Source organism: Dufourea novaeangliae, unplaced genomic scaffold, assembly GCF_001272555.1.
Source record: "Dufourea novaeangliae isolate 0120121106 unplaced genomic scaffold, ASM127255v1 scaffold24, whole genome shotgun sequence".
NCBI lineage: Eukaryota > Metazoa > Arthropoda > Insecta > Hymenoptera > Halictidae > Dufourea > Dufourea novaeangliae.
Window position 1 is genome coordinate 88,700 of NW_015373905.1, and position 11,622 is coordinate 100,321.

The following is an 11,622-nucleotide window of genomic DNA, read 5'->3' on the forward strand; positions in this document are numbered from 1 at the left end:
AATTTCTTTATGTTCTTAATAGTATATATAATAGCGTCCAAAAGGAATTATGTTTCTAAATATAATAGTTTTTTTATAAAGAAATATTAAAAAAATATCTTTTTTTTCAATTTTGAATGAGAAAGTCCCCTTAATTGCTGTTGCCGTCTAATTGTTACAACAATGTCGTTAAATATAGACAGGGTATAACAAAAATGTTGTCCATGCCGGAAATGAGGCACTCGGGGGGTGAATTAGAACTAGTTTTTCCTTGGCAACAATGTAATCTGAGGCTTCGTTACCGAGTTTTTAACGAAAAACCCCGACCAATCAGAGCGCGAGTTTGTCAGCCGAGTTCCCGCACTAGCGGTGGCTACGCGCTGCGATTTGTAGTGAGTGCTCCATTTCCGGGTCGGACATTTTTGTTACACCCTGTATATGACAAATATATTTTTCATAGATTTTCTCTTCTATTGCGTCTAATCTACGGCGTCGGTGCATTGCAGACGATAATAAACAATTTGTTGAAAATTTTTCACAAAACGACAATAGTCCTAATTTAAAGTTTTCTAGCTTGTGGGTTTGCCCTCCCCTCCCCTCCTCCTGGAGTTCTAGGGTTAAGATATTAAATACATTTGTTATTAGTGTATAGACGCACAGTACTACGTGCAAAATTTATATACAAAATGCTAGATTCTCGCTGTTAGAGTATGGTTGCGTAATAGTTTGTAAGGTGTGTAGATTTTGATGAATCTGGAAGTGAAGTTAATTACATTGCAATAAATTTTATTGTAGAGAAAACGAGTAAGTTTCGCGGATCCTCCAGTTTCAATGGAAATGGGATATGAAACTGGAACTAGTGATTCTCCACACAGAGTTAATAAATTAACCTCACGTGGATTGCTAGGTCGTAAAGATTCACCATTAAGAATGAAGCAGTTCAAACAGAGGTTAATACACATTGAAATAGGGAAGATGGAATGCGACGAAGAAATAGATACGACAAATACATCTGAAGTTGATTTACAGTGTGTAAGAGAAAATGAATTATTAACAAAAATAGCTGACGAATTAGAATACTCAGAGAACATTGCAATAGATGCCGACAATACTCAAATACCAAGTAGTTCTGCTGAAAATGACTCGACAGATTTGATTACTGCAGAAGAAGACGCGCGTAATAAGATTAAAATGGATAATTTAAGTGTCGAATTAGAAATTACGCAGAATACAAGATTTTCGAAACATTTAGAAGAACCATGCGAAAATAAAGAAGTCAGTACTACGGACATAGCCAGAAAACCTATTCCTGAGACAAGTAATACAAAGTCTGTTAATACTAATACGGATGAAGATATATTTAACGTAATAGGTACAAAGAATGGTATTGTAAATGACATAGAAACTAACAATAATACTAACACAAATGACGAACACAATATTTCTGTCGAAAACAATTCGGTAGAATTTAGTACGACGAATGATTCCATCACACGTCATTTGTTTAAAAGCAGTATAAATTCTGAAAATTTGGAGGACACGGTAGATGCAGGAAATCTCTCTGGTCTAAATTCTACAGCAAATTCGGACGAAATATTCTGTGGGAAATTCATGCGAACTAGCACACAAGGAGTAGATAGCGCGGAAGAACAAGATACTTTACCAGTTACGGACTCAGTGTTTGGAAGTTTACCGCTAAGCCAGGACAGTCAAAATACAAGCGAGTTCGATATAGAAATTCCACATCCGGAATTATTGGATTCTACACTACCCCTATATCCTTCCTTAATTTCATGTTCAGAACCTGTACAGTGTATTATTGACAAGTTAACGTATCCTCCGTGGGTGCAATATTTATCTACATATTTTGCGAGTAGGAAACTCGAAACTGTTGGTGATCTAGCGCGATTATCTGAACGTGAAATAAACAGAATTCCCGTGAAAGGTAATTCGAAAATTGAATGTGTGAAAAGTGTTCTGAAATGTTTCGAAAAGACACATGTTACGACAGAAACGAACGATGTAACGGAATACTTGAATAATGCTGTGAATAGTAAAGCACTTATCTCTGTAAATATGGACGTATCCGCATCTGAAACGATATCTCAAGATCAATTATCAAAGAAGAGTTCTGAAACGATACCAAATGAAGATACAAGCCATACAACTGACGATGTTGATATAACTGAGAATAAAACGACTGAAACATCTAAAAATGCAGCGCAGTTCGGTTTAGATGAAACTTCAAACTTACCTGCACTAGACAGTTCACCAACATTTCCACGAACGGAAGCAACAATCGCATCATCTGCTCCTGTTTCAGTTTCAGAATCATTAAATACAATGTATGTTACAAATATTTATTTTATATTTTTTTTTTGTACATTCTGTAGTTGCGAATAATCCACTTAACCATTATGCTCTTCTGTGTCAATACAATTGTTGTAGTTGGGATTGTGGTTTAGTAGGAGGTAAACTCTTAAAACTCACAGGATGTTGATAAAAATGTGAGACATTTTGACAGGGTAGAAAATTATTTAGAAAGCCTCCCTTTTGAGTTATTCATTGTTGCAAAATGCAGGTAAACCGTATGTCTGGCGCGATGGGTTATATCAGTGAAACCGCGCAATGCTCAGCTAATTCATAGGCTCGGTCGATGACCGTTCGTACCCGTAGCACCTACAAGGGAAGGCACGGAAGTGTCCCCCTCCAATTTCGATGAAATTTCGTATGTCTGTTAAGCAGTCATAAGCGATACATATTTTTTTATCGGCTGAGACGCGACTTTAAGGGATGAAACCACCCCTCGGAGTTTCGATCCGAAATTTTTTTATTATAAACAAATTATATTTTGGTCAATTTGTTAGCACCATATTATTCTACATAAAAAACCGCAAACCTCGTTCATTAGAAGTTTTCATGTATCTCCTTTGGTTTTCGAGATAGTACTTTCGGGTCGAGACTTCGAGGGGTGGTTTCACCCCTTAAAATCACGTCTCAGCCGATAAAAGAAAATACGTATCCCTTATTTTTGACTGTTTAACAGACATACGAAGGTTCATCAAAATCGGAGGGGGACACTTCCGTGCCTTTCCTTGTTAGAGAGACTCATTTACCGCGCAGCTGAAATGATGACATACGATGCCTCACGGTACTGCAATAATTTTTTTCTAAAACTTTCTAAAACGTCCAATATGAATCGTTGGACGTCATTAAAACTGCTTGTACGTTAAAAGTCCACAAAGGTGTATCACCAAAAACCGCCATATGGGATTGTCAAGTAGAGAGGAGGAATGCCCTTTTACACAAATTTGCTTGTAACCATCATCCACAAACGTGCACACGATTGTCCGACCGCGATTGCTCGTGTCTATTGCAGGCACAGCAATTCATACAAACATGCAATGATACAAGAATGGAGACACAATCACAAATCTACGGAGACACAAAGAAGCACATCACGCTAAAACAAAAACGCGGAATCATTCAGAAGAACTTTAGATGTACAGAGGACTCTAACTATATTGCCACTAAACCTATTGCCACGCGAGGCACTTCCCCCCACACGTACTTTCGACCACTCAAATTCGCTCTCCCACCACATTGCGTACGCCGGCGCATCAGCACGAACCAGCTTTTGCGCAGGCGCTGAGGCCAAGGCTATGACGATAGAACTTAGCATGGAGGGGGCTCTGAACTCATTGCTATTTTACTTCCCTACAGCGCCGACCATGGTAATATAGTCAGAGTCCACTGTATCCACAAAGAACGCTCAGCTGTACCAGACACAAACAAACTCACAGCATATATTCGAAATGTCTACCTTTTTCATTTATGCACGTTCGCATCTTCTTTTCTGTGACTTCTGGATCTTGTGGAACAATCTTCTGTCTGTATTAATGTCTGTAGGTACATGCGACCTTCTTGATTCTCCTAGCCTCACATCGGCTCTCCTCTCCTTTTCCATAGGCAATTGGCATGCTCGTAATTTCAGATAATACTAAATCTATCTTTTCGTAAATGCTATGATCACATACAAAACGAAAAACCACAAAAACACAATGGGTTTCAACAAAACAAAAATGTAAGAATATTGGAATATCTAATACAATTAATTAAAATTATAAAATAAATTTATTTTTTATTTATTAGATTATTTTATATTTTTAATTAATTGTATTAGATTTTAGTATTATTAAATTTTTGTGTTTTGTGGTAATCATTGTGTCATTCTTTTTGTGCGCTTCCGATTTTTTTTATATGGTCATTGCATTTACGAGAAGATAGATTTAATATTTTCTGAAATTACGGGCATGCCAAGTGCCTCTGGAAGAGGGGAGGTGGACAGCCGATGAGAGGCTAGACGAATTAAGAACGTCGCATGTACAGACATTAATACAAACAGAAGATTGTTCCAATAGATCTAGAAATCACTGAAAAGAAGATGCGAACGTGTATAAATGAAAAAGGTGGACATTTCGAACATACAGTATGTCCGTTTTAAGTGTCTACACTTGATTATTTTTGTAGGTTTCAGAAATAGGAAAAAATGTTTCAGATGAAAGTTATATGGTATCGAGGGGGGCGTATTTTGAACATAATTGTTTGTCCTTGAGGTAACCTTGGAATGTGCTGTGAAGGTCACCGCAGAATTTTTTAATAGAACCCTACATTCTTCATCATATATTCCAATAGTTGACATCGAGATATATTCAAAATACTAGATACAATTGTATTTGTCGAATTATTAACACTCAAAATTTACGTGTCGCCGTTATTAACGTTACCCAATGTACACCACGAGGAGGTTGGTTGGTCGGACTTTGTACACATGGTGGTTCTAAAAAGAAGCGATTGTACGTGCGTGCGTGGTGCTTGTGTGTGTGTGTTTCAAAACAATCTAACATAAAATAGTTATCCCTCGATATGCCCTCCATTATTAAGAAAAATTTTTTTTAGTTGAAGTTCAAATTCCTTTTCTACCTTTTTTAACATCATTGGTATCATTTTTGCACACGCATTTCTTATTCTGTGAAACACACACACACGCACAATCGCTTCTTTTTAGAGCCACCATGATGTATAATATCCTACCGAACAACCTCCTCGTGATGTATAGGGTGTTTGAAAATTCAGTGTCACGGCTACCATAGTGTTATTCTACATCTCTGGATCGGTGGAGATTTGCAAAAGAAAGCGGCCGTAAAATTGACCTTAACCTCGAAATTCAAGGTCAAACTTTTTTAGTATTGCATCGTATTCTACAAAATTTGGCTTTGAATTTCGGGGTCAAGGTCAAATTTTCTAGAATACGATGTAATACTAAAAAAGTTTGACCTTCAATTTCGAGGTCAATGTCAATTTTGCAGTCGCTTTCATTTGCAAATCTCCACCGATCCAGAGGTGCAGAATAACGCTATGGTAGCCGTGACACTGAATTTTGAAACACCCTGTACGTTGTTTAACCCTAATGCCGGCGGCACGTAAACTTTGAGTGTTAATAACTCAACAAAATATTGCGACAAATACAAGTGTATCTAGTGTTTTGAACACATCTCGATGTCAGCGAATCGAATATATGATAAAAAATGTAGGGTTCTATTAAAAAATTCTGAGGTGACCTTCACAGCACATTCCAAGGTTACCTTAAGGACAAACAATTATCTTCAAAATACGTCCCGCTGGATACCATATAACTTTCACCTGAAACGCTTTTTCGTATTTCTGATACCTACAGAAATAATTAAGTGTAGATATTTAAAACGGACATACTGTATGCTGTGAGTTCGTTTGTGTCTGGTATAACTGAGCGTTCTCTGTGGATACTTGTAAAAAGTTAAAAAAAAAAAAAATTTCTGTGTGATTCCATGTTTTTGTTTTAATGTCATGTGCTTCTTTGTGTCTCGGTAGCTTTTTGTTTGTGTTTCTATGTTTGTATAATTGCATGTTTGTTTAAATCGCTGTGCGCCTGCAATACACATGAGCAATCGCAGTCGAGACAACCGTGGTGCGTATACGCGCGCTTGTACACCCACGAATAAACTCGGCTTCCACTAGGGGAAAAGGTAACGTAGGAGTAAAGGCCTCCTATCGCTTGATAAATTTATTTCAAATACTGAAATAAATGTTAAACCGAATATTAATTTGGCATAAATTTCAGTAACTCCTGGACCAAATGGTAAGAGGTCTTTCCCTTATATCACTTTTTCCCCTAGTGGTAGCCGAGTTTGCTCGTGACGGTACAAGCAGATTTATGTAAAAGGGCATTCCTCCTCTACTTGACAATCCTATATCCAGATTTTTAACGTACTTATAAGCAGGTTAATAACGCCCTATGATCGGTATTGGACGTTTCAGAAAGTTTTAGAAAAAATGATTGCAGTCCCACGAGACATCGTATGTCACCATTTCAGTTGAGAGGTAAACGGGTCTTTCCAGGTGCTAGGGAAACTGATGGTCTTCGACCGAGCTCATGAATCAGCTTAGCAGTCCGTTCATCCACTCTTCAGTTATGCTGCTTGGCGAGCGGGGATCGGCGTGCGGGATACAACGGGCCGAAGCATATTATAAGTCTACGTGGTCTATGTCGTCCTGTGGGTATATAGGGAGGTGATTTCCCTATGACAGAAAGAACAGGCCGGCAGGCATAAACCATCATGCCAGACGTATTTCATATGTATATTCAACAATTAATACCTCGAGAACGAAGCCTCGAATATAATGTCATCATTCTTGATTTTCGTCTTACAAGGGAACATATCGAACCCAGACACGCCGATTTTGATGCTCTCTATATGGGACATAGTTCGCGAAAAAATATTTGACGCGTATTTTTTTGTATCGGTCATCGTCCATATTGAACGGGTGAAAATAGCACTCAAAGTTGGGGGTTGAAAACATTTTTTGGAATATCTCGGAAACTAGAGGGTATAGATACAATTTTTGTTTGTAAATCGTGTATTTTTTAATAGAGAATGTAATCATCTAAACGTTTTATTTAATTTATTTGTTTAAATAATATATTAAAAGAATAAGTTAAGAAAAAACGTTTAGGTGATTACATTCCCCATTAAAAAACCCACCATTTACAAAAAAAAATTGTATTTATACCCTCTAGTTCCCGAGATATTCTTACAAATATGTTTTAAACCCCCAACTTTGGGGGATGTTTTCACCCCCTCAATATGGACGATGGCTGATATAAAAAAAATACGTGTCTAATATCTTTTCGCAAACTATATCTCATATAGAGGGCATCAAAATCGGCGTGTCTGGGTTCTATATGTTCCCTTGTTAGTTTCCTATGTGAATCCAGTCTGCGAAAATATTCTACGTTTTTGTTAACATTCTGTATGGGTTGTTTGATTATAAACATACTTGGGGAAACAATTATGATTACAGAATTTATATATTCAGCGCATATGTAGTTAGAATTATGTAAAATAATTATAATCTATTGTTTTCCGTATATTTTTAATTCTATTTTCTCATGTTAAGTGGATTAGTTTAAAATTACTGCATAAAACTGAAATATCGTAGTTAATGGAATTATACTTCTGTTTAGACAAACGTTGAACGAACCAGTATCATCTACACTAGATGTTGTTACATCAGAAGTTGATGTTGGGTGTTCTCATGCTTCTAAAACACGCGCAGTTTCTGTATTAAATGCATCAAAGACTGTTGCTAGTTGCACTAATCGTGACTCTATTTATTTACCAAAACCTACGGTAAGAAAATCTACAAAATCCGTCGAAGCGCAAATGGCTTTAGAAGATCTTCTGGATGAAATAGATGTTAACTTGGTATTGGAAAGCGCGGTTAGAAGATGTACACCAGAGAAAATTCTTTTGCAGTATAAGGTAAATACTTCATTTTCATCTCATCTATTACATTTCCCTTTTAATAAACGTTTAAAACTTTGTATGGAAATTAATATTATGTAAGTGATATAGCGCAGCGGTAGCCATCTTTGTTTTAACTTATATGAATTGGGAGAAGTATCTTTGGTAGCTTTGGTAGCTTTGGTAGCTTAAATGATCAGAGTAGTCAATCGATTTCTTTTGTTCTACGATAAATTATCGAGTCGATTAACTTTCTAAGAAAAAACCTCATCAGGGCGAGTACGTTTCAAACAAGAACTTTGTGTAGGGTATTATCAGGGGTGTGCGGGTACCCGAAATCACGGGATTCCCGAGACTCAGGTCGGGTCGGGACTAGTCGGGCGAGAGCGGCTGGGACCCCGACAGTATAAATTGCATCGGGATCCCGACAGATGTCAGGTCCCAAAACATCTTCGGGTCCCGAATGATATTTTCGAGACCTTTCCGTCTAACGGCAAAAAATTATACTATACAATAGATGCCATACTGAATCTTCAGGTTCATGATATGAACTATAAATGCTAAATAAGTTAACGATTCCAAATGGAATCCTGCGGTTGGACAGGGTTAATAATACAATCTTCAGTACACATTTCTTCGTACGTTATGTTTTTATTAAGTAAAATAAATAAAGTGGCAGTATTAGACATATATAATATTATTTTAAATTATAATGTAAGAAACATAATTATTGCCGGACAATGTCGAAGAATTATGTTTTTTACATTAATACTTAAAATAATATTATATATGCCTGTATGATGTATGATAGATTAAATGTCCCTAATACTGCCACTTTATTTATTTTACTTAATAAAAACATAACGTACGAAGAAATGTGTACCGAAGATTGTATTATTAACCCTGTCCAACCGCAGGATTCAGGATTATTTTTAGCATTATTACGTTAGAAATATTACATTCCTATTTGATTACCTACAGTTCTGCAAATAATCTGATTTGTACCATGTTTAAACTTATTTCAATCGAAATGATTTCGCAGAGGCATTTACTGATTTATTGGTTATTATTATAATAAGATCTGCCCCGATTCTTTTTTCAATTTTATTCTTCTTTTCAATATTTAATTGGCGATATGCTCTTGTTCTGTTGGTTGTCGCGCTTCTCTAAATAAGCGTCACAAAGCCATATCCACCTAAATTATTTATTATGTAGAATGGATTCATGTACAGGGTGTACAAAAAATTATGGTGTCGGATTCAGAGGATGAATCTACACCATTGGATCGGTGGATATTTGTAAAAAAAACTTGTCACAAAATTGTTTATAACATTGGAAATCAATGTTAAAAACTTTTCTTACGTATTTATTAAATTCTGAGTAAAAATGTGTTGACCTTCGTACGTCCTACACCTAATAGTTAACGAGATAGTTAGAAAAGAATCACTGTATTGAAGTTGAGGGACATCATTCGAGCATCTATAGCTTCCAGATTGTAATAAGTACGTATTAAACATTATTTTGTAAATATCTCGTTAACTATTAAGTTTAGGACGTATAAAGGTCAACACATTTTTACTCAGTATTTGATACTCTATCGATCTCTGGTACAAAAAATAGGTTATTCCGATAAAAAAAATCAAGGTGACCTTGAAATCTCGGAAATGCCTCCACTCACAGAAAAAGTACGTACCTTATAAGATGTGCCCATTGATACCATTTAAGTTCCACGCCTGAAAATTGTTATAAAGTGTACCGTTAAGTCATTCGAGGTGATCAAGTTACCTGAGACACCGTTTATGTATAGATCTATGCTCTGTTGAAGCTTTGCGGCAAACTGCCGCAAACCAATCGTCTACACCGGGCCTCACATGAATCTGTCGATGCTGTCAATAAGTTGATGCCGTTCAAGCGCATCGTTGTTAAGTGAACAGACATCTTTAAGTCTGTAATATTGAAATGTATTTGTATGCCGAATGTAATTGAACGACCGAATTTTAAGGGCGTATTCTTTTCTCCACTAAGATAAACAAGAATCATGAATATTATTAGAAAATTCTTTCTTTCCAAAGTATAACATTCTTTGTTGATTTAAAGACATTTTTAGAGATGCTCACTATTTGCCGCAATTGTGTTACGAATTTTGTCATAGGAAACAACGGCATTGTTTCTTATTACTTCGTTGCTGTTAATGGTAATTTCATAAGCCGGTTGTTTTAAATGGCACCGCAAATAAAAAGTTCGAAAACTTCAATTGCGGCAACGTGTAGTTCACACCAGAGGCCCTTCTTTATTAATTCATGGATATGTATGATTATTATATTTAGGAACATTTCGGAAAAATTTTCGGATCTATGTTTACGTGGTCAGTTTTGTTTTTAAAAAGAGTGAGATATGTTTCTAAAGCTCAGCCATACAGTTTAGTTACATTTGATGTAATATTAAGTTTCACATTCTTATATTACCAATAGTAATATATTCGGTCCATAATTGTAATAAAAAAATAAATGAATATCTCTCATTGTTAGTGTTGATACAACTTAAGTAGTATTTACACAAAATTTTGTAATTATTTTTCATGATTACTTAAGTTCTTAATAGTAACTTGTTAAGTTGTTACTAAACTTACAGTGTTAATTGTATACGTTATTGCATATTGTTTTATGTTGATGATTAAAAAATGTCATAGAAAACATTCACAAGTTTTTATTACATTTTTGGAAGTTGATTAATTTGACTTTTCAGATGCTTATACAGATATAAACGTAGATTTAAATATGTCTTGCTATTTATAAGTTACTGTTTAGTAAATAATTTTTATATTTTTATAGAACAAAATGAGGCATGTGCCACAACTGGAGTTGGAGAGGGAAACCATAAGAATGCTTGGTTCTGAAAACAGAAAGAACTGCAATGAGACAACGTTGAAAACCGCTTGCCGCGCCTGTGGAATTAATAAAGTATTACTACGACTTCCTGATATTTTTAGTGCTGAAAAACAGTTTTTCGTTAAAGTACTAAATGCTTACCGGCAAAAGATAAAAACCAGTGATTGTTTGAACATTCTCGATTTCACTGAAGTTAAGGATACTGTTTGCCAGAAATGTACATCTTCAGAGCTCGCTGAGATGTTGTCGGAGAAACTGAAAGAAGAAGAACAGAAAGGAATAAAGAAGCCAATGACAGAACTGTCTAGTTTGGATGCTATGCTGAAAAGAATGCCAATGGATGCAATTATTAGTCATACAGTGGCAAACGATGAACTTATTCCATCGCGTGTTGTTTTAGACATAGCCTTACAAAATAATAACCCTAGTGACATAGCACAGGCCTTGGAATCTCAATCCGCTGTTGTCACAAAAAACATTTTCGATAAACTTTGGTCTTCCCAATTTGCAGTTGAGCACATCGACCGATCCAATAAATCTAAGGAAGATTTGTTCAAAATCTTTAAAGCTGTTTCTTCCAAATTGAGTCAACAAGAACTTCTGGAAGCATTTTACGAAAATATGAATGCTAAGATAACGGCAACAGAAGAGAAACAGTAAAACTTACATGTCATGACAGATCGATCTGATGTTTATTATTAATGTTAACAATAATTACATTCAGTTGCTTTCTTCAATAATATTCTTTTTAATAATGACACATATTATACTTTCTTTCAGTCCTCGAACAATATTTCGCGCATAACTCTTCTTGAAAGTGGTATTAGATTGTAGTTTAGTATTTGATCATAGAATTGTATTAGAGTACTATATATATTAAAAGAAACAGAAAACAATTTTTTCTTACTATA

General features: G+C 35.6%; 1 protein-coding gene across 1 annotated transcript in view; it reads left to right on the forward strand.

Moving 5' to 3' along the window:
- LOC107193759 (telomere-associated protein RIF1-like) overlaps nt 1-11,401 on the forward strand; it is a 26,676-nt gene extending 15,275 nt beyond the window's left edge. Inside the window, exons 14-16 of the mRNA XM_015583262.1 lie at nt 775-2,324; nt 7,544-7,841; nt 10,655-11,401. Of these exons, the coding sequence (XP_015438748.1) occupies nt 775-2,324; nt 7,544-7,841; nt 10,655-11,371 (2,565 nt within the window). The 3' untranslated portion in view covers nt 11,372-11,401. The remainder of the gene's footprint in view (nt 1-774; nt 2,325-7,543; nt 7,842-10,654) is intronic.
- Nucleotides 11,402-11,622: the final 221 nt, after the last annotated feature.